General features: G+C 47.7%; 1 protein-coding gene across 1 annotated transcript; it reads left to right on the top strand.

Moving 5' to 3' along the window:
• Positions 1-24,935, top strand: CD84 (CD84 molecule). Its single transcript, XM_045455158.1, has 8 exons — positions 1-209; positions 11,478-11,825; positions 18,308-18,559; positions 18,928-19,047; positions 19,698-19,730; positions 20,998-21,095; positions 21,722-21,781; positions 23,705-24,935. The coding sequence occupies exons 1-8, from the start codon at positions 125-127 to the stop codon at positions 23,768-23,770; spliced, it is 1,062 nt and encodes a 353-aa protein (XP_045311114.1). The 5' UTR covers positions 1-124; the 3' UTR covers positions 23,771-24,935.
• The last annotated feature ends 2,902 nt before the right edge of the window (positions 24,936-27,837 follow it).

Raw genomic sequence — 27,837 nt, 5'->3', positions numbered from 1 at the left:
AAAAATTATCATCGTAATACATGGGCCAGCGCTTCCCCAATCCGCTAGCTCACACTTCCTTTCTTAGTCGGGGCTATAAACCGAGCAAGGGAACTTCACGTGAAACTGTCTCTTTGCCGGAGGAATGCCTTCCTGTCCACATATGATTACACGCTGGAAGAAGATGGGTCAGCACTACCTGTGGACCTTGCTCCTTTGCCTGCAAACCTGTGAGTTCTGACCTTTGTTGGTGCCCTTCCTAGACTTCCATTAAGTTTGAGAAATCGCCCTCGAGGAAGACTTTGACTTGCCCTCTTGGTCTATGTTAGTGCGCACACCCTGGGTCTCAAAAGGTATCCAACTGGCTGGGGAGAGACCTAGGATCCAAATGTAACTGTCCTTCAGCTTTAGAGTTTATATTTCTGAATTTTATCTGTGCCCAGTGTCCAACGGTTTGAGACAAACCCCTCTGCTGCAGAGCGACAACACTTGGTAAGCCCACCCAGAAAGCCATCTAAAACCTGGAATAACTTAAAAGCATTTCTTTTTGGCCTTAGATTCTGGTGCATGGTTTTTGACAGAGGTGTGCCCTTCCCGGGGATGTGTCCTTGCTCCCCCAGGTTAGAGTAATGCCTGCTCGTAATTACCATCGTGGACGCTTTATCTCTCTTAGCTCCCTTTGTTTTCAAAGCACATTCAGAGCTATTATTACTCTGCTTCTGTCCTCCAAAACCCTCTAAAATAAATGAGGAAGAGACTGGTATTTCCATTTTGCAAGTAAGTCAGATCTCAAAAAAGAAATGGAGAACTCGAAATACTGTTTTTCTTACCTCTGGCTTAACAGTAACCTACGAGGACGCATGCATATTTGTTGTTGTTAGTACAAAGAAAACTATGTAACATTAACACAGCTCTGGGAGTGTCTTGTCATTGCCTGTATTTTCTCATTAAATTCAAACAATAGCCTTCTGTATGTAAAAATTGACTATGCTCGACATTTCTATTATTCTTTTTTTTTTTTTTTCAACATTTATTTATTTTGGGGACAGAGAGAGACAGAGCATGAACGGGGGAGGGGCAGAGAGAGAGGGAGACACAGAATCAGAAACAGGCTCCAGGCTCTGAGCCATCAGCCCAGAGCCTGACGCGGGGCTCGAACTCACGGACCGTGAGATCGTGACCTGGCTGAAGTCGGACGCTTAACCGACTGCGCCACCCAGGGGCCCGACATGTCTATTATTCTATTTTTTTTTTTTTTGAGAGAGAGAGAGAGAAAGAGAGCTCACGTGCACACGTGTACCTGTGTGAGCAGGGGAAGGGCAGGCGTAGGGGGAGAGAGAATTCCAAGGCAGGGCCCAATGCGGGACTCGATGTCACCACCCTGAGGTCACGACCTGAGCCAAAATCAAGAGTCAGACACTTAACCGACTGAACTATCCAGGTACCCCTGATGACATTTCTAAATCTACATATAGTCTCTCCTACCCCCTTGGGAAAATGGACGAGCAAATTCCTGGCATGTGTTAGAACACAGAGAATCTGGTGGGTTGGGATTTCCTAAAAAGGTAGAAATCAATACACTTTGCTCTCTCTGGTTCTTTTGACCATTTAAAACCGTGGCTCCTTTCATTTGAGCTCCATGGAGATCGCCACTACCAGGAATAGATATTGTTAATCCTGTTGCATACAAAAAAAGTATAAGCTAAGATCAGATTAAACAATGCACCTAAAGTTTCACAGCCTGAAATTTATAAGGCTTGAAAGGGACATTGGTTCCTCCAATCCCAAAGCCAGAGATCTTTCTGCTACCCTCTTTCTGGCCTCCTCTCATTCAGTTTTCAACGTCTTTAAAACATTTTTAAAGGGCTCCAGGCTCCGAGCTGTCAGCCCAGAGCCTGACGTGGGGTTTGAACCCACAAACTGTGAGATCACGACCTGAGCCAAAGTCGGACACTTAACCGACTGAGCTGCCCAGGAGCCTCAAGTTTTCAATTTCTTGATGCCCTTTGAAGTGCTCGCAGATTTAATGTGATCCCTATCAAAATACCAAGAGCATGTTTCACAGAACTAGGATAAACGATCCGAAAATTCAGACGGAACCACAAAAGAGCCCCAATGGACAGAGCAATCTTGAAAAAGAAAGAGAACTGGAGGCATCACAATCCCTGAGTTATCCTACAAAGCTGTAGTAATCAAGAGAGTATGATACTGGCACAAAAATAGACACATAGATCAATGGCACAGGACAGAGAGCCCAGAAATAAACCAATGATTATATGGTCAATTAATTTTCAACAAAGAAGGCAAGAATATGCAATTAAAAAAAAAGAATGTTCTTCAACGAATGGTACTGGGGGAACCGGACAGCCACATGCAAAAGAACGAAACTGGACCACTTTCTAGCATCATATACAAAAATAAACTCAAAATGGATTAAAGTCCCAACTGTGTGATAAGAAACCATAAAAATCCTAGAAGAGAGCACAGGCTGTGATTCTGCAACATGGGCCATAGCAACATTTTTCTAGATATCTCTTCTGAGGCACAGGCGACAAAAACCAAACATAAACTATGTGGACTGTGTGAAAAGAAGAGCCTTTTGCACAGTGAAGGAAACCGTCGAGAAAACTAAAAGACAACCTACTGAATGGAAGAAGGTGCTCGCAAATGACATATCCGGAAGATTCCTCGGAAATCACTGAAATAAAGGAAGTCTGAGCAGGCAAACTCCTGACTCTTCCATGTTGGAAAACTTTTCTCAAAGAACCAAGACTCACAGTCTTGTGCTTCAAATGCCACTCTCTCATCATGACTTGTGACTATGATCCTGACTGACTCTGCACGTGTCTAGCCACCCACCCTCTTGGGTAGAAGGTGGAAAAGTCCCCCACTTCTGCTCCGTGCCCGTTTCCTTCTCTTTGTTCTTTCTCGTGCTCTTTTAATTCTTCCTTTTCTCTACACTTGCTTCAGTTTCTTCAACCCCTCACCCACCTTGCCTTTCCTGCCCTCCAGCGATAATAGTAATAACTAATCACTTATGGATCATTGCTCTACATTGTCTATAGGTATTATTTAGCTTAATCCCCACAATAGCATATGAGACGAGTATTATCAACACCCCAACTTTGCAGATGAAACCCAGAACACTAGAGATCGTTTAGCCAAAGCGTGGAGGAAGTAGGATTTGAACGCCAAAGTCTTTAGACTGAACCACTGAACAAGATTGGCTTTGCCCACTTTGACGCTGACACGGAAGAAAATACTGCCCCCACTGTTGATCGTGATTGCATTTTGGGACTTGTCAGTGGAGAGTGGTGATTTATTCCGCAAAGACAGGAATATTCAGGCAGAGAATGGGGCTGGTGGGCAAGTCTTTGACAATAAACAGAAGTGTAGGCAGGCCACTGAGGCAGAATATCCAAGGAAATGACCATATCCAGACATGGTTCAAGTACCAGTCATATCCATATGATGTGAGTTGACTCAAATTAGCTTCTTCAAAGTAAATAAAGAGAGAGGCTGCTAACTTTCCCAAAGTCTCATGGCTGTCCAATATCAACAAGGTCTTGATGTCCTGTCGAACGTATAACACAGTGAGTGGGAGCATTCCAGGAGTCGATAGTTAGAAGTCTAAGAGGTGAGTGGACCCACTGGGTATCTATCTGTTCACAGATAAGTCCCAACCATCATCCTGGGGGTCAGACACAAGACTTCGTGGCTGGAGAGTCCTGTGAGATTCCACTGGTCACTAGTCCAGAGTCCTTGTAGAGAGCGACTTTTGAGATAAAGATAAAGCCTCTGTTCTAGAAAGAGGTTTGGGCAGGTTGTTGCCAAAATCAGAAAGGCTTCCAAAGCAGAAGCCCAGTTATAGAAAAGAAAAAAATATGTACGGGGGAAACTGGATATCAAGATATCAGCTCAAAAATCTAGTTTCCAAATAGAGGCTGGGAAGCTGCATCTGTGTGCCAACACGAAACTAAGAGGAGGCGGCCTGATGCGCTGAGGCAGGCCTGGAGATCAGCATGGTGACTGACCAAGCAGCCAACGTGTCTTCACAATGGGAGCTCCAAGCTTCAGTGCTAGGCCACCCAGGCTATTCAGGTGTTTCCTGAATCAAATCTTTCCTGTCCTGAACCTTGGAGACAAATGAACCTGCAAATCTGGGGTTACTAGGCTTACCTATGCGGAAGCTGGAAAAGAAAGAAGTATGAGCAATCAGTTGGGGGACAGATGTTGGTGGCACGAGGCACCCATATTTTCTTCATTATACTCAACTTTTGATTGTACGCCACAGAGGCAAGTGGTGATAGAACAATGGTTGGCCAGGATCCCAACCCGGGTTTGAGAACTTGTGTGCGTGTTTGTTGTCGTTTGTTTGTTTTGAAGAAATGGATCAAGTCAACCCAGACCTCAAAGAAGATGACAGAAAGTAAAAAGAATCCAGCCGACAATAGTAGAGTATCGTGTGGGGGTGTCGGTTCCTTTTCTTAAAGCCTCGTGACCGAGGACCTGCCACCCTCATGGAGAATGACACAAAACTGGCTGCTCAACCCTTTGCTTCCTCTCTGGTCTCTGCTTCCCTTCACTCACTGTAATCTGCTGGAACGCACTCTCTTCCGGGGGCTGTAGGGTGCAGCCACCTCCAGCCCCCCTTCCAGGGCTGCAAAATCGGGGGGGGGGGTTCTCCCCCGACTTATTGATCTAGGAGAGGCAGTGGGTGGGAGGAGAGGAGGGGATGGTTAGAGCCCAAAAAAGCCCAAGAAATGCTTATTTGAAGGATCCTGGAGACGCCAGGGCACGCAGATGGGCGTTAGGCAACAGCACACTCTTCCTCATCGCTGCTCTCGGTGGCAGCTCTGTGCTGGCCTTCTCCAACGTGTCTCCTTGTCCCTTTGGAGTTGCCTGGGGTGTTATTTTCATCCCTGTAACCACAGCTCTTTGCTTGATATAACAAACGCATACAAGCACCTACCATATGCCAGGCATTGTTCTAAGAAATTTCCAAACATTAACTCATTTAACCCTTGTAACACATCTACGGGGTAAGTGCCACTAGTCGCTTCATTTTAAAGCTGATAAAACTGGGGCACAGAGAGGTTGCTAACTTTCCCAGGGCCTCATGGCTGTCCAGGACTCTAGGCTCAGGCAGTCCGGCTTTTCTTCACTAAGGGGACCCCCAAGCCCACACCCCAGGGTTCCAGCCTTTTCTTGCCTTTGCTTCTCCTGTAGTATTGCTATGCTCTCCCCTCCCTTCTGTGGTCTGGTGTATGAAGTCAGGAAGTCACCCTCATCGAGAGATGTTGTAAATACGGGTCACCTCTTCTTCACTGGCCTCCCAAGGCTGGTCAGCAACCCCTTTATCCTTTTAATCAATGTGTTACCGACTCTCTAGGATGTTCCTTATAGTAACACTTCCTCAACATTTTTACATTCATCGAAATAATAATGGCAACTACCATTTATGTGTCCCAGGCATTAAGCAGAGTACACATCTTCGCAATTGCATTTAATAATTATCCACATTTTAGGGGTGCCTGGGTGGTCCGACTTCAACTCAGTTCATGCCCTCACGGTTCGTGAGTTCAAGCCCCGCATCGGGCTCTGTGCTGACAGCCCGGAGCCTGGAGCCTGCTTCGGATTCTGTGTCCCCCACTCTCTCTGCCCCTCCCCTGCTCGCGCTCTGTCTCTCTCTCTCTCAAAAATAAATAAACATTAAGCAATTTTTCAAAATAATTATCCACATTTTAGAGGTACGGAAACTAAGAGAATTTCAATAATTTTCTCAACATAGCACAGCTAGGTTCAGATAGACTGGATTCAACACCCGTGCTCCCAATCTTTACATTTAGCTAGACCCGCCCTCCCCTCTTTCCTCTTAGCAGGTGGCCTTACCTTCTACATTTCTAAAGAGATGCAGGCTATCGAGTGTGGCTATCTTCTCTTTTATCCTCTCTACTCCAAAATGTCTGCTATGTATTAAGCACCTGTGGGTGCCCCCAAACAATTCTGTGAGGTGGGTATTTTTACATCCCATCTTGTAGCAAACGATAAGGGTCTCAGTAAATGTCAGGGATTGAACTTGAATACAGCCCCACCTGGCTCAAACCTGTGTTCCCTCCACCCCACCAAGCGGCCTCTCTTCCACCCCCACACCTACAACAATGTACGAAATGCCCCGCCCTTTCGGGTATCATCTCCTTTTTCCACACTAAGACATGACCCTCCTCTGATTGAAAACCTCTGCGTTTCCACTGCCCACCATTTCCATTCCACCTTTTGTTCAACGGCAAGTGTTAGTGGTCTGTGTCTCTGCACTGTCCCGGGTCTGGGGATTTGAGGGTAAAGTCCCTGCACTCAGGTCATTCACAGCATCCAGAAACATGCACAGGTTCACGACTGCCACATAACAGGGCACATACCGTGAAGGGAAAACACAGAGCTTCAGAGAACCCATGAGTAGGAAGGAACACCCAACCTAGGGTGGGGCCGATCAGGGAAATCTTCTTCTTTATGTGAAGACTCTTTGTCATCTTCTTCTCTACCACCTACCCCAACTAATCTCTTCTCTTCTGTCTTTTTTTTTTTTTTTAGGTAAAATTGGTATATAACATTATATAAGTTCCAAGGGTACAACACTATGATTTGACATCCGTATACACTACAAAGTGATCACCACCAGGACTCTAGTTACTGTCCATCGCCGTGTCGTTGACCTTCACCCATTTTGCCCACCCTCCAACCCTTTATGGGAACCATCAATCTGTTCTCTATATCAATGAGTTTGTTTTTGTAGTATTTGTTTAGTTGTTGTTGGTTTTTTTTGTTTTGTTTTTTTTTAGATTTAATATACGAGTGCAGCCATACGGTACTGGTCTTTCTCTGACTTGCTTCACTTAGCATAATACCCTCAAGGTCCATCCATTGCAGACGGCAAGATTTCATTCTTGTTTATGGCTGGGTAGTAATCCATCACCATTCATATCCATTGATGGACAATTAGATTATTTCCCTATCTTGGCTATTGTAAATAATGCTGCAATGAACAGAGGGGTGCATATATCTTGTTTGAATTAGCGCTTTCATATTCTTCAGCTAAATACCCAGAAGTGGAATAGCTGGACCGTATGGTAGTTCCCATTCTTAATTTCTTGAGGAATCCCATACTGTTTTCCATAGAGGCTGCACCAGTCTACATTCCCACCAACAGTGTATGAGGGTTCCCTTCTCTCCTCTTCTTCTTCAGCATGTGTTATTTCTTGTCTTTTTGATAATAGCCATTCTAATAGCTGTGGTTTTGATTTGCTCTTCCCTGATGATTGGTGATGTTGAACATCTTTTCACGTACCTATGGCCATCTATGTCTTCTTTGGAAAAGTCTCTATTCAGATTCTCCGACCATTTTTTAGTCAGGTTGTTTGTTTTTTTCACTGTTGAGTTGTATGAGTTCTTTATATATACTAGATATTAACCCCCTATGAGATATATGATTTGTAAATATCTTCTTGCATTAGTGGGTTTCCTTTGTGTTTTGATGATGGTTTCCTTCACTGTGCAGCAGCTTTTTAATTCTAGGTAGTTCCATTTGTTTATTTTTCCTTTTGTTTCCTTTGCCTTTGGTGTCGCATTCACAAATACATCACTCAGGCTGATTTCAGGGAACTTGCCACATATGTTTCCATCTAGGTTTTATGGTTTCAGGTCTTACATCCAAGACTTTGATCCATTTTGAGTTCATCTTTATGGTATAAAATAGTGGTCCAGTTTCATTCTTTTGTGTGTGGCTGTTCAGTTTTCCCAGCATCATTTATTGAGGAGATTGTCCTGTCTCTATTATATGTCCTTGGTTTCTTTGTCCGAAATTAATTGACCATTTATATGTAGACACCTCTTCTATTTTAAGACAAAATCAAATAAATTAGTTTTACCTAATTCTGTAGCTACCATTCTATTTTATCCCCTTTCTTTCATGATCAGGATTTTCCACTTTTTACCACTTATTCTATTCTCAGTCCTCTAGACTCTGGCCTCCAGTTGAATCGTCTTACTTGCACTACATTCTTAAAGGCCACCAACAACCTGCTAATGGACAAACCCAAGGTCTATTTTCAGTCTTTATTCCACTTGAACACTCTGAATCACTAAACATCTGTTCTTGAGACTCTTTCTCCTCTCGGGTTCCATGATATTGTCCAGTATTGGTGCCTCTCTTGCCACTTGGTCTATTTAGGTTTTTTTGGTAGTGCCTCCTCTATGGCTGTGTGCACTGTTCACAAAGCAACCTTGGACTTCAGCCTTACTCTTCCTGAGTGGCTCACCTCTCCTTCCATCCCTTCCTCTTTGCGGATGATTCCTAAACCACATGGATTTCAGTTTAATGGCAAGTGACAGTTCTCAAAAAGAAGAGCGGCTTAAAGAAAGAGGTTTATTTCTTGCTCCTATGAAAAAGTCTGGAGCTGGCAGTTCCATTGACTGAATAGTTGACAAAGTTGTGAGGGATACTTTTTCAGCCTTCCTGATCCACTGTCCTCAGTACTTGGCTTCCTCTTCTTGATACAAAATGTGTGTCTAAGATCCGGCTCTCATAGCATCCCAGCCTGCAGGAAGCAAGGAAGAGACGGAGAGAGCAAAACGCCCTCTTCTTAAAGACACAGAAGTCATATACAACACTTCCACTCTCATCCCCTTGACCTCAACTTAGTCATATGACCAAAGTTAGCTAGCAGAGCACCGGGCAATGGAATCTTTATCCTGAGTGACCATATCCCCTGCTAAAAGTTAGGCATTCTCTTGCTAAGAATGAGGGAGAGAACACATATTGGAAATGACGGGCAGATTCTGCCATAGTCCCCAGGCAATACTTTGAGCCCATTCTCCTTCCTTGTCTTCCATCCTTCCAACTACTTACTGAGATGGTCCACCATCATCTCAAATTCAATACTTCTAACACTAAATCTGTTTTCTCCTTTGGACTTTTTTCCAGCATAAACTTAGCGTTCCAGTATCTATCAGTTTTCACTGACCCAAAGTAGATGCCCACAAACATATTGTTGAGCGGTTGAATTCTCTCAGATTCCTCCTTATTCCTTGCCTTTCTTTGCATTATCTCTCAAATTCCGCACTTCCTTTCCATTCGCATTTTCATTCTCAGGTTCATGTGCAGATGGCTACAATGGCCTCCAAGATGGTCTCTCAAGCCCAGCTTCTCTTTCCTCTTATTCTTCCTACACATCATTACTGTAGTACTAGGACGCAAAAATATCATTTTAATCTCCATTCTCAAAAACTTTAATAGTTCCCCTCTGTGGTATAAGCTGCCTCGTATCTAAACCAGATATATATCTCCACCTTATCTCTTTCTACTCCGTTATGCAAATCCATATGCATGCAACCTACACGCATGTTTTTCTGCTTCAGACCTTTTATTCAGGGCCCAAAGACCTGAGACACCCACCCTTCCCTTTTTAGGCAGTAAAATTCTATTCCCTCTTTCAAGGTCCTCCTCAAATTCTGCTTTCTCTAAAAGGTTTTCCCTAACCTCTGTAGCTCGGTGATCTCTCCCTTCTTTAGATTCCTACTGTAATTACTGTCTCTACCATTCACTTGATTTACCATTTACTACCTCATTTTTCAAAGGAGAGTTATGTGTATCTGTGTGTCTGTGATCTGGTTTGCTGATCGCTAATTAGGTAGCACAGGTTCTAGGGTTATTATTTCCATTCTACGGATGAAGCAACCGAGACCCAGAAAGGATTTGTGACTTTGTGAAGGTTGTCCGGCTGATAAGCGGCGGTGCCAGCGCCTATGTCTTCAGCCTCCGTATCTTTCCACTCCATGCTGTGCGCGGTGGCCACCTCTCTGAGACCACAGGAGGGTCTGAAGGTGGCAGAGGCCGCGTCGGGTGCGTGTGTGAGCCCTGGGCCTTTCCTTAGCGAGCCTGGGATCCTCACCAGCTCCACCTACCTACCCGTGCGCCTGTCTCATCACCATATGATACACCAGCATCACTTCCGGAGCAACTTGCTCTGGGGGCGAAACCGTGTTTGAAAAACAGCATCACACACCCTCCGCTCTGTGGTGGCACAATTACCATGAACTCTAGCCCTGGCTCGTCTTCACAAACTGCCTCCACGCTCCTGGGGTTGGAAGAGAGAAACCACATCCTGTTCTCACATGTAACTGGAATCTACAGACCAGACGAGCACTTGGGTGCGAGGGCTTGACTTTAAAAAAGCCATGGGATATCTGGCCCCAAGTGCAGAACCCAGTGCAACATGAAGACATCTGCGCCCTTGTTCAAATCATATTAAGAATTTCAAGGTTGGGGCGCCTGGGCAGCCCCACTGGTTGAGCGTCCAGCTCTTGATTCCGGCTCAAGTCATGATCCCAGGGTCGTGGGATCGAGTCCCGATTCTCTCTCTCTCCCTCCCTCTGCCTCTCTCCCCAGCTCATGATCTCTTTCTCTAAAATAAAAAGACAACAAGGGAAATCATAACGAAGAGAAAATATATCGACAGGACTGGACTGCATTTATGGAAAGAATCGATGTATAAGCGGAGCCTCACAGCTCAAATCTGTATTGTTCGAGAGCCCACTAAATATTTTGTATCTGAGCATCTGTGGGTCTCTGATCAACACTGATCTCTTCCTTTAACTGTAAAAAAGAACAGGAACTTTATCAATTTTTACTCGCCACTGTATCCCCCAGCTCCTCACATTATGGTCAGCAAACATGGGTATTGTAAATGTAATTAATGAATACCTGCTGTAGTATCTAGAATAAAGCCGACTTTGAATAAATACATGCATTCGTTCACAAATGTATGAACGAATAAATGAATTTTGCTTACTTCAGAAGTTGTTCCCAGAGATTCCAGGCAACACAGAGGTGAATTCCATTTATTAATTCATTCCACGAATATTTTCCAAGCACCCACTACATGTCATGGACTCTTCCCGAGACTGGAGATTTAGAAGTGAACAAAAAAGACCTCCCCCTATCACCAGCCTGGGGAATATTTACTCCAGAGCCTCTGAAGCGCTCTCTGCCAGTATCTTCCCAGAATAAAGGCATAAATGTAACTTTCTTTTTGCAGAGACCACAGCAGCCAGGCTTTTGTGTCACCTCTTCCATCCTTGGCAATATGATCTGGGGAAAGAAAGACATTTAATTCTCGAACCTCCTGGAGGTTTATGGTCGTCATCCCTCAAATCTCTTAGAGATGTGGGTCTGTAAGTCTAGATAAACGTTTCTGATGAAATAGATCCCTTGAAACTCACTGGAAACTTAGTTTTTGAATGAGAACCCTTTAGCCAATTTAGCCTTCATAACATTATATGCAGAGTAGAATATCTAAAAAAAAAAAAAAAAAGGAAGAAAAACTTCCAGAAGCTGGATGAGCTGTATCTGGGGCGGATCCTCAGGGAGGCTCAAGTCTGGGGAGATAGGGAATTCCCAAAGGTACAGTCAGATGGCTATGGTTTTCTTTGTATGTCCCCAGGTCTGGAAGCGGCTGGGAGTGACACAGACATCCTGCCGGTGACCGGGATCCTGGGGGAGTCGGTCACTTTCCCCCTAAACATCCAACAACCACAAGAAGTTATCAACATCGCTTGGAATTCTGAGACGTCTGTTGCTTTCGTCACGCCAGGAGACCCAGGAACAGCACCCAAAGTCACTGTGACCCACCAACATTACAATGACCGAATAAACGTCTCCCGCCAGAACTACAACCTGGAGATCAGTAATCTGGGGGTGGAAGATTCGGGCATCTACAGGGCTGACATAAATCTGAAGACGGCTGAAACGACGGTCACAACCACCAGGCGCTACAACCTGCAAGTCTATCGTAAGTTGCAGGAGCCCAGGGGGCTTGTTTTGTTTTGCAAATTTGCTGTCTATAGAAGGCCTTCATTTCTGACAATTGGCTTCCCTAAATCTTTTTGCCCTTGTACATGCTTGTATAAATACATCAATGCTAACAAAGAGGAGGTGCCTTTTCTTGTTTCTAGCCATGGAATCTTCAATCAGCGGTGTGTCTCATGGGCCTGGTTTTTTTTTTCCTATAAAATGTGACTAATCATACTATTCACTTCCCACAGTCACTGAGAGGATCAAGGGAGATAGGGCATGGAAAGTACTCTTTTTTTTCTTTTTTTAAAGTGTTTATTTATTTTTGAGAGACAGAGAGACAGAGACAGAGAGTGGAGGGGTGGGTGCAGAGAGAGAAGGAGACACAGAATCCGAAGGAATCTCCAGGCTCTGAGCCATCAGCACAGACCCCAACGCGGGGCTCAAACTCACAGACCGCGAGATCATGACCTCAGCCGAAGTCGGACGCTCAACCGAGCCACCCAGGCGCCCCACCTTTTGGTCTTCATAGGGCATTGTAACTTCTTTTTAATGCTTATTTTTGAGGTGGGGGAGGAGCAGAGAGAGAGGGGGACAGAGGATCCTAAGCAGGCTCTGTGCTAACGGCAGCAAGCCTGATGTGAGGCTCAAACTCATGAGCCGTGAGATCGTGACCTGAACCGAAGTCAAATGCTGGAAAGTACTTTAAAAAAAAACACACACACACACACACTTTTTATTTTAAAATAAGTGTAGATGCATTGCGAGGTGTAAGGAACTGTACGGGAAGGTTCTGTGTGCACTTCACCCAGCCTTTCCCAGTGGTAACATCTGACGCAATTGTGATATGATATCAAAACCAGGAAGCTGACAATGTACATCTATGGAGCCTGTTCACGTGTGAGTATACGCGTAGCTTGCACCGGGTTTCACTATCACAGTGAAGGTACTTAACTGTACCATGGCGACAAGACTCCCTCAGTCCTTCCTGGTCATCCCTCCCCAACTCCTGGGAGATGCCCATCCCTTCCTCCCATCTGTCCTTCTGTTATTTCACGAATGTTACAGAGATGGACCGCGTGTGGCATGTGTGCTTTTGAGATTGGTTGTTTTTTCGCTCAGCATAATGTACTTCTGAGTCATCCTAATTATTGCGGGCCTCAATAGTTTATATCTGTTTATTGCTGGATAGTATTCCCTTGTATGGATGGACTAGGTTGGTTCACCATTCCATCGATCAAGGGACATTTTAGTTGATTCCTCTTTGGAGCGATTACGAACACAGTGGCCATGCACATTCACGTACAACTTTCTGCATGAAACAAGTTTGTGTTTCTCCGGGATAAATGCCCAAGAATGAAAACATATGGTAAATCCATTTTTCTTTTTTTTTTTTTTTCTTTAAAAAATGTTTATTGTGACATGGGGCGCCTGGGTGGCTCAGTCGGTTAAGCGTCCGACTTCGGCTCAGGTCGTGATCTCAGGGCTCCCGAGTTCACGTTTTGGATTCTGTCTCCCTGCTTCGGATTCTGTCTCCCTCTCTCTCTGCCCCTCCCCCGCTGGCTCTGGCTCTCACTCGCTCTCAAAAATAAATAAACATTAAAAAAAATTATTTTGATAGAATATACGTAACACTTAATATTTTAACCATTTTTAAGTGTGCTGTTCAGTAACATTACCTACATTCACAGTGCTGTGCAACCACCGCCATTAGCGTCTCCAGAACTTTCTTCTCTCTTTTAAATAGCTCTATTTTTAGAGAAGTTTAAGGTTCAGAGTAGGAAGTACAGGGAGCTCCCATACGCACCTTGCCCTCCTGGCACACACACGTGACCTCCCCACCCCCCACCCCCAGCACATACACATGACCTCCCCACCCCCCACCCCTGGCACACACACATTACCTCCCCCATGATCAGCATCCCCACCAGCGGTGCATTTGTTACAGTGAAAACGTACATAAAGTCACCATCACCACCCAAAGTCCGAAGTTGACATCAGGGTTCACTCTTGGTGTGGTACATGTGACTCTTGAGTATTTGAAATGTGGTGAGCCCAAAGTGAGATGTACTCTAAGTGTAAAATGCACGCCAGATTTCCAAGTCTCAGCACCAAAAAAAGAAGCTAAGATACCTCATTAATAATTTTTATGTTGGTTAGCGGTTAAGATAACATTTCGGCTATATTAGGTTAAGGAAAAGACGTTACTAAAATTAATATAATTTATTTTCACTATTAATGTGACTATTAGAAACATTTTAATTACAAAAGTGATTCACTTTCACAGTGAATTACAATAGTTTTGTTTCTATTGAGCAGCCGTAATTTCTAGCATGCATCATCCTTGAGCCATGTCTCAAGGAGTTCACCATCCACCTGCTCACGGCAGAAAAACACAGACATGTGGCTAAGCCACACTGTGATAGATAGATACCATTCAGGTATATAGTTAAACCAGCGAATTCAAGTTCCATAAGGGCGGGGACTTTGTATATGAAGTCCATCCCTGTATCCCTAGCACCTACCCTGTCAGGCACATAGTGGGTGCTTCAGAAATATGTGTTCAATGAAAGAATGAATGACACATAATAAATCCCAGGTCCCAACACAGTGGCGGACAACTGTAAGTGCTCGATTCATACAGCACGATTGACTCAGGTTGTATCTGGATGGAAGGCATAGTGGAAAGGGCCTCAATGCTGACATTGGATCTCTTGCCAGTTGTGTGACTTCGGCCAAGTTGTTTACCCTCTCTGGGCTTCCATGTCCCCATCTGTAGAATGTAGCTTACAACAGGTGTGATTAAATGAGAGGGCTCCTAGTATAGCCCATGCCTTACAGTTGATGCCTAATGACTAGTCATTACTAACTTTTTAACCCTTAGTCCTTATTTTAAATTCTAATTATGAAGGGCTTCCTAGACGGAGGAGGCTCTGGATTGGGCACGCGCAACACAGTCAAAGAACCGCACCCTGCCGTGGACACTTTAGAAAATATCTGGTTCATTCAAGAACTTTGGTTGGGGAAATAAAGAGGGTGTTCAATTTCAAGACGTTTGTTTTCATCTTTTTATGTTTAGTTTTACCCACTCGATCTTTGGAAGGTATTATGCCACCTGCGGTTAGGACAGACCACGGGAAAGTCTCGGAGAAAGTCAGATTGCCCACATACCAAAATCTGTACCTTGTAGGGAGGTAGCTGAGCAGATGAAGAGAAGGGAACTGACATTTATTGAACTCTCTGTGTCTGGCATTCTACCACCTAATTTTTAAAAATATAGAGAAATCACACATATTTAGGCAATCTATGCACAGAGAGAAAGACAATACAGTGCATTGCAACTCTTCCTTCTCCAAGGCAGTCATTGTTGCTAGTTGATTTTGATTTTCCCATAGATAATTAATGTAGATGGATAGATAGATGATAGATAGATAGATAGATATGGTAGATATATAGATAGATAGATGATATGATGGATAGATATGATGGATAGATAGATAATAAGTAGATAGGTAGATAGATATGATAGATAGATGATAGATAGATAGATAGATAAACAGACAGACATTTGGGTGTTAGGGTGTTCTTTATTTATTTTTTTTTTAATTTTTTAATTTTTTTCAATATATGAAATTTATTGTCAAATTGGTTTCCATACAACACCCAGTGCTCATCCCAAAAGTAGAGTGTTCTTTATATACAATAGCTCATTCAGTCCTCACAACAAACAACACTGGCAGGAACAAAGCATCCTCGTGTTGTAAATGACAGAGTGAAGGTTCAGTGAAGCTGTATGTGTCCTCACTCTAGAAAACAGTAGAGCCTGGTTAGACATGGGTCTCCAGTGGCTTTCCCACACGCGACCACAGCTCTGACCTCTCCCCAGCAGTTTGGTTCTGGTAACCTCTCTGTTCCTGCTGAAAAAAAACGAGATAGGCTCTTATTCATTACCGGTCCTCCCCACTTCAACACCCAGCAAAAAAAAAAAAAAAAATGGTCTTTCTAAAAATAAGTAAATACCAAGCAGAGACTTCAACATTCTTGTAAATCAAGTTTCTAAAGACACACACACACACACACACACAGGCTTATTTTTTTTGCTATATACATCTGTATCTGTCACCTTTATAGCTCATCAAGGTTACTTCAAACTTGTTGGGAGTTTTTTCATAAGTCACCACTAATTCAGCTCTGGAATAGACCCCTCTGAGAAGACCCCTCTGCTTAGGACCAGGGTTTCTGGTGAGGTTGGAGTAAGAAGTCTTTACAGCTTCTTACTTCCCATATTCTCCCTCACATGCACAGACTTTAGAAACACCACATTAATTAGAAAGCCACATGCCGGTTCCTTCTGAGCCCTTCCCACGTGACTATGGTGGAAGGAAAAAACCCAGCACCGCAGCTTGGCCAAGCATGAACTAAATTTACCAACTCTGAATGTGGGCGTTTTCTTATCTGCTGGTAAAAGAGAGAAGATCTTCCCCCTTCCTTCTGCTGGCCCCAGATAGCTCTTACTTCAAACTAAATATAAATTGTTCTTCAGTTAACCCTTTCCTAGCCTACAACTTGTAGAGTTTACCTTTTGAGTGCTTTGGTAAAAACATTTTTTTTTTTTAGTGAACTTTTTAAAGAGATTGTAACTGGAGGGCACTTGTTGGGATGAGCACTGGGTGTTGTATGGAAACCAATTTGTCAATAAATTATATTAAAAATAAATAAAAATAAAAGAGGCATACAGTCAACTCCCCCCAAAAAAGAGAGAGAGAGAGAGAGAGGCTGTAACTTTTCACCATGGGCACTTCGAAACAAAACAAAACAACTTAATGAAAATACACCAGAAAACAGAGTAAAAAAACCTCTTTAAATGCTTACTTATTTCTTTTGAGAGAGAGGAAGTGTGAGTTGGGGAGGGACAGAGAGAGAGAGAGAGAGAGAGAGAGAGAGAAAGAGACAGAGAGAGAGAGAGAGAGAGAGAGAGAATCCCAAGCAGGCTACTCGTTGTCAGCACAGAACCCAACTCGGGGCTCAATCCCACAGACTGTGAGATCGTAACCTGAGCTGAAATCAAGAGTCGGTTGCTTAACAGACTGAGCCACCCAGGTGCCCCCCCAAATGATTTGAAAGACTGTTTCGTGCAGTGGGGTGCTGATAAATGTTCAGCGGGTTCTCGATGACCCGTATGTGCACGCGCACACGCAGAGATTTTATTGACACAGAGGACGTGCGACATACAATTTCATAAATGATAATAAAATATACAGCAGTCTTTATTGTAAATCCCATAGAGCCAATTATATTTGCAGATGCTTTCAGATTTTTGCTGGACATTTATGCCACTCAACCTACGTTGCAATCGATGAAGAAGCCAACAGGAATATTGGTTGGTATTTTCATTACATTAACCGATGAGGAAAAAGTGATTCAACAAACTCATTACAGAGCTTCACTTGCCCATCGATGTGAGCAACTTCTGAATTGGATAACCGTTTTCAGACGCCGGAAGAAGATTTCCTCGTTTTTTGGTGCTATTCACAATGTAATGGCTGCAGACTGGAGGCATTTTTCAGCCGAATCTGCTTTAGTAATCCTTCTCCTACTGTTTTCTTCAGTCCAGAGTGACCATCAGCAACGCAGTTGGTCCAGCCCAAGTTTGTAACCTTGGCCAATTTCTGCGGTGTAAATATCCCCATTGCGCGTGGCTCATGTTAAGACAGGCAGAATTGGGAAGACTTTGTAAAGTGTGACAAAAGACACATACGACAGATGTGAGTAACTTTTAGAGCACAGATAATTGTAATTGTCCAAAAAAAAAAAAAAAAAAAAAAAAGAAAGCGGTGAGTTTTGAGTATGTATTAGCTTTTTTAAAAAATGCAATGTAGTTCTTTGTAAGTTTTTATAATTTAATTTTTCATGATGGCTGTGTTTAACCGCCCTCTTGAAAAAATTTCTGGGGGCGCCTCGGTGGCTTAAGTCGGTTAAGCGTCCAACTTCGACTCGGGTCATGATCTCATGGTTCGTGAGTTCGAGCCCCCCATTGGGCTCTGTGCTGACATCTCGGAGCCTGGAGCCTGCTTCGGATTCTGTGTCTCCCTCTCTCCGTGTCCCTCCCCCGCTCCCACTCTCCCTCTCTCAAAAACAAATACACATTAAAAACATTTTAAAAGGGGCGCCTGGGTGGCACAGTCGGTTAAGCGTCCGACTTCAGCCAGGTCACGATCTCGCGGTCCGGGAGTTCGAGCCCCGCGTCGGGCTCTGGGCTGATGGCTCGGAGCCTGGAGCCTGTTTCCGATTCTGTGTCTCCCTCTCTCTCTGCCCCTCCCCCGTTCATGCTCTGTCTCTCTCTGTCCCCAAAATAAATAAACGTTGAAAAAAAAAAAAAAAACATTTTAAAAACATTTCTGAAGATGTAACAGTTGGCTCTCACAGGCTGGTATAGGCCGGCTCCAGCTTACTAAGGACACATGCGTTCTCCCCTCCCAGGTCGACTTGGGAAGCCAAAGATTACTCAGAGTTTAATGGCATCTGTCAACAGCACCTGTAATGTCACACTGACGTGTTCTGTGGAAGAGGAAGAAAAGAATGTCACATACAGCTGGAGCCCCTTGGGGGAAGAGGGTAACGTCGTTCGAATCTTCCAGACCCCTGACAACCAAGAGCTGACTTACACATGCACAGCCTGGAACCCTGTCAGCAACAGCTCCGACTCCATCTTGGCCCGACAGCTCTGTGCAGGTGAACAGCTCTGTCCGTCCCTCCTTAGCCTCCGAGCGGCGAGGCCTGAACTGGGCCTCGTTCCCCAGCGGAGTGTCCCTCCCTCCCGCCAGGCCCGGTCTCCAGGGACATCTCCCCCCAGGAGGACCTGGCAAAGAGCCCAAAGCTGTCCGAGATAGGCCAGGCACTTGGGGTGTTCCGGAGGCCGCCCCCGCTTGGCCCTCTGATTCCGTGTCTAATCCTGACCTTCGATAGCAGAAAGGAGAGTTTCCCTTGGAGCTTTGGCACCCCCCCGGAGGGGACCCCACTTTTGATAGTGCCCCTGAGTGGGGGCAAGCCCGTGGGCCTATTTCCTGAGAGCCAAGTCTCCTTGTGTCTTCTGTTTCCAGACGCGGCAGCGGGCCTCCGTCCCCGCCACACTGGGCTGCTGAGCGGGCTGGCCGTGCTCTTTCTGTTTGTTGTCATTGTGCCTTCAGTGCTTCTGTGCCTTCTGTGCAAAAGAGGACAAGGTAAGATTTTTCCAGAAGGTAAAGTGTGGAAACGCACCTTCCTTCTTCCTGGGGCTGGAGTCATTTATCCAAGGTGGTGTGGAGAGGTCCTCCGTTCCAGGGAACCTGCCTTCCTCTGAGCCCCACCCCACCACCTCCAGTGATGACCCCTCGTCCTGGATGCCAGTGCCCTGAGTGCGGTTCAGAATCTCTTCCTGAGGTCGCCGGTATCTGGTGGGCTCAGAATTTGGGTTTGAGTTGAGTACTGCAGTTAAGAGGCTGTGCTTCACGGGATAGGTGTCTTTACCTCTCTGGCTCAGTGCTGTCAACACGTGAAATGAGATCTGAACTAGAGGGTTTCCAGGGTCACTTCCAATTCCATTTTGTCTATGACCTTTGGAGAGTCGTTGAGGGACATGTACTAACTTTGCATTCCATGGTCATCGCTAGGTACCTCTGGGTCCTTCTGGATCTTTCTGTGAGTGTGCCATTCGCAATCCAGAAACCCTGATCTTGGGGTCCCAGAGGATCATTATACCCTCCTGTGCCTCCCAACCCCACCATCTCCCCAAACCTTCCTTCCCCACCAATCCTAATAACAAGCCTGGATGTAGAGAGGCCCCACCTCTGCCTCCATGTTCCTTGACTCTCCTTTGGGTCTGATTCCTTAGGTTCCTACCTGAAGACCTCCAGGAAGAACTCTGGTAAGTTCTCAGCCACGCAGTTCCCCCTGGATGACAACTGGGAGAGATGAGTTCACGGCAGATTGCTTAAGACTCAGCTTCTGCTTCACAGACGGTCTGGGCGGAAGGTCCCAGGTGCGCTGGAGCATGAAGGCCCTAGATTCTGAGGCCCTAGATTCTGGCCATCTCTTTTTTTTTTTTTTTTTTTTTTCCAACGTTTATTTATTTTTGGGACAGAGAGAGACAGAGCATGAATGGGGGAGGGGCAGAGAGAGAGGGAGACACAGAATCGGAAACAGGCTCCAGGCTCCGAGCCATCAGCCCAGAGCCCGACGCGGGGCTCGAACTCACGGACCGCGAGATCGTGACCTGGCTGAAGTCGGACGCTTAACCGACTGCGCCACCCAGGCGCCCCTGGCCATCTCTTTTTAACTTCACCGTGAAGTGTTCCAAGGAGAGGAACACACTGGGGGTGAATGCCTTTAACAGCTCAGGAATTCTTGAGAGTAGGGACTGGTCTCTCCCGTCTTTGCCTCTCCGTGGCCTCACACACAGCCCGGAGCACAGAGAGAGCTTAAGAAGTGTTTGACCGTGTAGATCTATCAAGCGGCCATGCATGGATTTTTGTTGTTTATTTATTTGGGGGGGGGGGCAGGGGAGGGGCAGAGAGAAGGAGGGAGACAGAGGATCTGCGGTGGGCTCTGGGCTGAGAACAGAGAGCCTCATGCGGGGCTTCAACTCAGGAAGCGCAGGATCATGACCTGGGCCAGAGTTGGACGCTTAACCCACTGAGCCACCCCGGGGGCCCTACAACAATGCGTGTTTATAGGGTGTCTTCTATGTGGTTAACATGGAGGTGGTAACAGTGAAGGAGTCACCAGAGGAGCCCAAAACAGTGTCTAACTAGAGAGAATCAATCTGGTTGAAGAACCAAGACCTCATGGGAAGAGGCAACTGGCCAGCCAGGCGGTCAGCACGAAGTGCCAGAGACGCCCTGGGAGGAGGAGGTCCTCTGCCGGCCCACTCGGGGCTGGGAGAATGTCGTCAGCCTAATGTGGACCCTAGAGCAGGCAGGGTCCCCACGGAGCCCTGGGTGAGCGAGGCCCGGGCCAGTGCCTCCCACAGCACATGAAATCCCCAGAAGACAGAGAGGCAGTCCCAGGACCCGAGCATCCGTCTCAAGACAGGAGGAGCCATTTGACCCTTCAGGGCTTTATTTCTTTATCGGAAAAGAGAACGTTACAATAGCTCATCACACCCTGTGCTCCTCTGTTTATTTGTGACGCAGATGCCATCTCGAGGAAAACGATATACGCTTACGTCATGGTCACGAGAGATGCCCCACCAGCAGAGGGCAGAATCTATGATGAAATCCCCCAGTCCAAGGTGAGCTGATACTATTCATGGGCCACTCCTCCCCACCCCCCCACCACCACCCCCAGGAAAGGGGGTCGGGGAACAACAGGCCAAGGATCTGGAGTCTCCAACCAAGAATCGTCATGTCAGGAAAATGATGCCAGGAGCCCCTCTACGAGGACAGGAACATGGCCAGCTGTCACCCCATGGCGGCCTCCAGGGCTGGAGGCCGTCAGCTTCCACATGGGGGCCTGGCTGTGGGTGAGGCCAGAGGCTTCCTTAGGGATGGCACACCTTCCATGGGGGACCTGGTGTGAGGTGAGGGCTACTAGGTGGCCACTGGCACAGGAACAGGGGGCTAAGGGGCCTCCAAGGGCACAGAACTGAGAGGTCCCCTTGAACTCAACTTCCTGTTCCGGCTGCAGCACAGCCCCTCCTCCCATTGGCCATTCACCCTCCTGCCCCTCCCTCACCTCCCCATACCCGACCCTGACCCTCTCCGACGACGCTGGATGGAACCAGAGCTGAGGCGGGGGTTGGGGGTGGCTGACCAGTGACATGGGAGCAGGGGGCAGGAGGCGGGGCAGAAGCAGGAAGGGGAACTCGAGAGGTTTTCGCCTGGGCCCCTCACTGAGGGGAAGATGGGTGTTTTACAGGAGCGTCCCGCCAAGGAGGAACCCGTGAACGGGATTTATTCCACACGGCAGTCTGAGAAGGTGAACGCTTGTTGTGTTTTTATTTCTGTGGTCCCGTGCTCCGGCCACACTGCTGTACCCTGCCCACCCCACCAGGGGCCAGCGGGTTCACTCGGTCCCCTTCTCTGTACTTCCCGAGACTAAGTGCCCAGGGCCTTGGTCTGCAGGTATCTCACGCGTGAGTCCTGCTCCCCAGGTCCACGGCCGTCCGACAGCTGGCCTGCGTGTACATGCAGGAGGCTCTGAACGCTGGTGTGGAAACGCCAGCCTCTAGAGCACCTGGGGCCATACCAGCTCACAGGGTAAAAATTAGAGAAACGAGGTGCCCCCCTCTGGACAGACACAGACCCACACCAGTTACCCAGACCGGCAAGTAGAACGCAGGCTGAATTTCAGTTCCACATTCCCTACATCCGGTGGACTTTCACAGTATGCAACCCGTACAACAATCTGCGACGGAGCAGTGACACTCACAGGGCCCCGGGCCTCAGTGTCCTGCTCTGGAATACACAAAGAGGAGAGGTAGGTCCTGTGCTGTGACAGGACTTCCAGTCTGGGGGATGTCACTGTCTGAGGATCCTTTTTCGCTATAGTCAGAAGGACAGATTTGAGGTCTCTTGGCGAATCAAATGTCTTGTTAGTGTGCCTGTTGAGCAGCTGGGCAAGATCATCGTAAGAGATCCGTATGAACCCGGGGAGTCTAGGGGAAAGGGAAAAGAGTGAGGCAATGAGAACAAATCAAGAGCGGGAGGAAATATTAGGAAATTGGCTACAGTGGATCGGGAGTAAGAATTAAGCGCTGCACCGGTAGGGCGTCTGGGAGTTTGCAAGAGAACTCCGTGCACGGGTCAGTTGGGGTGTAAAGATAAGCCGGTGTCCTGGAGAATGAGACAGAAGGACCTCTTCTTCCTCAGTGCTCAGGAGCAGGAAGGAGGGAGGGGGAAGTGAAGGGGCGACTGAGGAAAGGAGGGAAGGGGAAGGAGAAGCGGGCAGTGAGGGGCAGGGTGGCCGCCTGTTTGAGCCGGGGTCGGAAGGACAGCGGGAGGACACGGGCGATGATATGGGCCAGGACAGGTCAGAGGAATCGATCAGGGCTTCCCGGCTCGCGGCATCTTGAAGCGTGTCCTCTGGACCAGGTGGACGGAGGTTAGGAATTGGTCCCTGCGTCCTTTGAAAATTCTTTTTTCCTCCTGGGCCCGCTTTATTTGGGAGCGGGCCGGGGAGGGCTGCGGGTCTGCCCGGCCCAAAGCAGAGCTCACACCTGCCAGTTCCACACCGGAGCACTCTCACCGTGGCCTTAGTCCCACGCGCGCCTCACTGCCCTTGAGAATACGGGACCCTTCACCGACCGGGCAGTAGGGGAGGTCGGTGGTCAGAATGTCAGGACTAAGGGCCCGTGCCATGTTCTCTTGGGGGATCTGGGGGGGGGGGTGCCAGTGGGGGAGTGGGGAGTCCTGGGAACCCCCGGTGGCGAAGCCGCCACCCCCAAGCCCAAGCCCTACCCCCAAGGCTAAGACTCCGCCAGCCATCGGGAAGGTTGCCTGCAGAGCTCCCTGCCATCAGACCACAGGACACTAGCGGCAGTGACCCTCCGCTGTGTGAGATGCAATTATGGGGGTTCAGAAGGAGCTGGCGCTCCGCTGCGAACCAGGAATACTGGTAGTTTGAGCCTACGATCAAAATCAGAGCGAACGCCCCCATTCCCGCCTGCTGCTTTTGTGTGGGCCACGCACTTGATTGCACAAGGGCTTCCGAGAGGGAGACTGGAGCAGAGGCAAGGGACCCAGCAAAGGGCAGAGCCCTGCTGGCCCAGATTCCGCCAGCACAAGGGAAACGGAGGCACCTCCCTGTGTCCTCTACAGAACCGTCCTGGGTGCCGCCCGGGGCTGGGGTTCCCCAGCGGCAGCTCACGGTTAACCTGTCGCTCCATCTCCTCGTACGCAGATGGGGAAGACCAGCACTCAGGACGGCAAACCTCCTGGGACTTCAACCTATGAAAATGTGATCTAGGCTCCTGGACGGCATTCCCTCTACGGACACTGAGCTTCCCACATCATGTGTTCCAGCAGATGCCCCAGACCCAGACTCCCTCTGTTCGGATCTTACCTGGAGATAGCAAACCATCACCCCAATACGGGACTTTTCGTGACTGGAGGTGATGACCCTTCCCAGCAACCCCATATGTAGAAAGGATTGATGTTTCACGCACCGCCTGGGATGCCCTGACCACGTTCAGTGTCCGGGAGGGGCCCCGGTGCACGGCCTCCACGGTCCACACAGCACCTTGGGCAAATTAGGCAAAAACCCCCTTTTCCGGAGGCGGATACAGCCCCTCCCAAGTGTGTGGCTTGACAAGTAGAGGGTGGGCTGCATTTCAGCCTCCGCTTGCCCCTCTGCCGGGGAACTTTTGTGCAGGGGACAGCTGGCTGGACCAGCCCAACCAACCACATGTGACGGTGTCGCCTGGGAAGCCATTGGAGGGGTCTCTCTCCACTGTGCAGACGCACCCTCCAAATGGAGTGTTGGAAAGTGGTCTTTCTGTAGGGACGAGGTGGTTGGGGCATATTTCTTCAGGCTGTACTTCAGAAGCCTCTTCAGCTTTTCTTTCTAGCCAAGCTTTCCACGTGACTGGGCGCTTGAGTGCCCAGATATTAACATTATTCTAGGGGTATCCACGAGGGTGTTCCTGGATGAGATTAACATTTGGATTGGTAGACCGAGTAAAGTAGGTTAATCCCCACTCCAGTACGGGCGCCCAAAACCAAATCCATCAAGAGCCTGGGTAGAAGAAGGCAGAGTAAAGGAGAATTCGTTCTCTCTGCCTGACCGTCTTGGAGCTGGGACATCAGTGCTCCTGCCCTAGGATTTGGATTTGGATTTGGATTTGGACTGGAGCTTTCACCATCAGCTCTCCAGCTGGCTGACTGCAGACCTGGGGATTTCTCAGTCTTCATCACCACTCAAGCCAGCTCCTTGTTGTATATATCGCTTTCCTGTTGGTCCCGTTTCTCTGCAGAGCCAGACTAACACCTATTCCAAGCAGCGTCAGGAGGAAAGACCATACCCAGTATCCTACTGGCCAAAAGGAATTGACTGGCTATATTTCTGGCACTTTAGGAGAACTGAGTACAACCCAACCATCGAAACAATCTCCAGTCAAATTAATCATGGCTTTTTAAATTTTTTTTTTCAATGTTTATTTATTTTGGGGACAGAGAGAGACAGAGCATGAACGGGGGAGGGACAGAGAGAGAGGGAGACACAGAATCGGAAACAGGCTCCAGGCTCTGAGCCATCAGCCCAGAGCCCGACGCAGGGCTCGAACTCACGGACCGCGAGATCGTGACCTGGCTGAAGTCGGACGCTCAACCGACTGCGCCACCCAGGCGCCCCAATCATGGCTTTTTAAAACTCCTTCCCCCCCCCCCGCCTTGGTCCTTATATCGCTGCAACTCAGTTCTTTCTGCCCCACAGCATACGTCATTATTTGTTTCCCTCCACACTGTATACGCTTAAGGGCAGGATCCATGACGTCATGACATTAAAGAGTGACCACGAGAGATGAGAGTGTCAGTCACTCGTGCATCCACCGCCCCAAACACCATGCCTTGGGCCCTGATGTGAATAAATGCGACTGAATAGAATTGAAAATGACCAGCCAGCTCGAATGGAAGGTACACATTGCAAGTGTGGATAGACAGAAGCCAATACGTGTGGCGGCATCCGATCATGGCAAGCGTTAAATGTCAGAAGGCAGATGTCAGTGTACGGCCATGGGGGTGGGGAGGAGACTTTCAGAGTTAGACCAACGTACACATGAACTGAAGCAGTGAACCAGGTGTGGGGTGAGAGGCAGTCACCCTAGGGAGACACGTGAAGGAAGAAACAAAGAGACTTGTCCTAAGGATGGAGAAGCCCCAAAGTGACATTCAACGGACCCTAAAATAGAAGCATGTCTCACCTTCACCTGAGTTGAGGGACCCCTCCTGAACGTCGCCCTTCTCTAACCCGCCCCGCCTCTCCCTGGTGCGCTCAGCCAGTCAAATTGCTAGTGTCCTAGAGCCCCCCTGGCGAGTGGGGGAGAAGGAAAAGAGCCAGAGGCCAGGGTCCCTTGGGTCTCCCGTGAGAACACGCCGGGAATTCTTCACGTGGCCTTTGGGACTGAGGACCACCGAGCTCCTGTCTCTCACCCTTCCCTTCCTGTGGATCTTCCGATTTATGAAGATGGAAGCTGCTCACCCCATCCCTTCAGGGCTCGGTGTTGAGATTCCCCTTCTGTAAAATGGGGGTGATCTTCATTCCCACAGATTTAAGACGAACTAGATTGTGACCGACAGGTCTATGCAACTATTCCTTCGATGGAACGGAATCTCGTATCACGCCCAGATGGGCCAGCTTTCCCAACTGTGTGTTGAAATGGAAAGCTCGGGGCCCCTGGGTGGCTCAGTCGGATGGACATCTGAGGTCGACTCAGGCCATGATCTCCCAGCTCGTGAATTCGAGCCCCACATTGGGCTCTCTGCCATCAGCACAGAGCCCACTTCGGATCCTCTGTCTCCTTCTCTCTCTGCCCCTCCCCTGCTCGCTCTCTCTCTCTCTCTCTCTCTCAAAAAGAAATTGAAATCTCAGGGGCAGGGCCCCCTAGTGGCAAGAGCAGGCAAGGCAGCACCTCCCCAGGGGCCTGTGGGTCCACGTGGGCCGTTTCCGTAGAGAACTTGAGAAACAAGAATGCCTTTCAGAAAAAGAAAGTGAAGCCGATTTAAAAAGGGATGTTTTCATAAAAGCTATAGAATGCTCTAAACTACACAGCCCACACGAGAAGAACTTGACTGGGCCACTTTGGAAAACGGGCAAAGGAAAGGTGACTGACCTGTCTGGCATTTCTCAGATTCAGCCCAGAGAAAAGAAATGGCCGGGCCATATTTTCTTCCAGATGCATTACTTTTCTTCTGCTTGACTTTTCCCTGAGTTTTCCTTGATTTGAGTAATTTTTTGCAGAATCATTAGTGACGGTCTCTACTGGCTGTAAAATGAAGTTTGAAGAAGGAGACAGAAGGAAGAAGGGTGTTGACTGGTCCCCAAATGCAGGCTTCGATGCTGGAGCGCCTGCGGCGGCATCTTGGTTTCTTTGTTCTGAGACGTCGGGCAATTTAGGGTCACCTCTCTGGGCCTCAGTTTTCCTGCTTGTAAAATGGGGGTAATAACAGCTTCTACCGCATAGGGTTGATGTAGGGACTAAATGAGGCTGCCCTGTAAGAATGTGCCTGCAAATTGTTCTTATAGGCCCAACACCTCCATCGGATGCTAACTCTGTACAACAGGGTTCTTGTAGCACAAATGTAGCCGATATTGTGCTAAATTAGTGTTGTGTGCCGAACTCTTAACTCTCAGCCCTCCCACATCAATGCTTGTTCCTTCCATCATTTCGCTTACCACGCTGCCCTCCTCTGCCCCCAGCTCCCCAGCCAGACGACAGAACGGGGCTGGTCCGAATAATAATAATAATGCAAACAGAGAACTCCTGAGGGCCAGAGACCGGGACAGTTCATTAAGGGTTTAGTTTGTGTATCAGCTGCTACACTAGACGCTTTATACCTCATCCAAAATTCACAACAACCCTGTAGAGTAGAAGTTAGCTCTTCTAGGGGCGCCCGGGTGGCTCAGTCGATTGAGCGTCCGACTTTGGTTCAGGTCATGATCTCGCGGTTCGTGAGTTCGAGCCCCGTGTCAGGCTCTGTGCTGACAGCTCAGAGCCTGGAACCTGCTTCGGATTCTGTGTCTTCTTCTCTCTCTGCTCCCCCCACCCCCGCTCTCTCTCTCTCTCAAAAATGATAAACATTAGAAATTAGTTCTTCTAGTCTCCGTTAAGACAGAGGGAATAAATACTTAGCAAAATCAGTCAGCTTGGGAAGACAGGACTTGAAGTCAAGACTTCCTGTCACCAAGGGCCACGTACTTGCTCTCGTACCATGCTGCCTTCCTATACCCAGCTGTGGACTCCCAACACCCAGCACTTTGCTTGACCCTTCATAGGGGGACGCAAAATATTTGTTGAATGACTCTGTACATATAATCGT

The sequence above is a fragment of the Leopardus geoffroyi genome, chromosome C3 (assembly GCF_018350155.1).
Source record: "Leopardus geoffroyi isolate Oge1 chromosome C3, O.geoffroyi_Oge1_pat1.0, whole genome shotgun sequence".
NCBI classification, from domain to species: Eukaryota; Metazoa; Chordata; class Mammalia; order Carnivora; family Felidae; genus Leopardus; species Leopardus geoffroyi.
Note: the sequence above shows the minus strand (reverse complement) of the source record. Positions and strands in the feature narration are given on the sequence as shown.

What these genes read in the sequence shown, in the direction of transcription:
- CD84 (XM_045455158.1), top strand. Translation starts at nt 125, where the DNA reads ATGCCTTCCTGTCCACATATGATTACACGCTGGAAGAAGATGGGTCAG. An exon ending in GCTCCTTTGCCTGCAAACCT is followed by an intron (nt 210 to 11,477) that starts GTGAGTTCTGAC and finishes GTATGTCCCCAG; the next exon opens with GTCTGGAAGCGGCTGGGAGT. An exon ending in GGCCCGACAGCTCTGTGCAG is followed by an intron (nt 18,560 to 18,927) that starts GTGAACAGCTCT and finishes TTCTGTTTCCAG; the next exon opens with ACGCGGCAGCGGGCCTCCGT.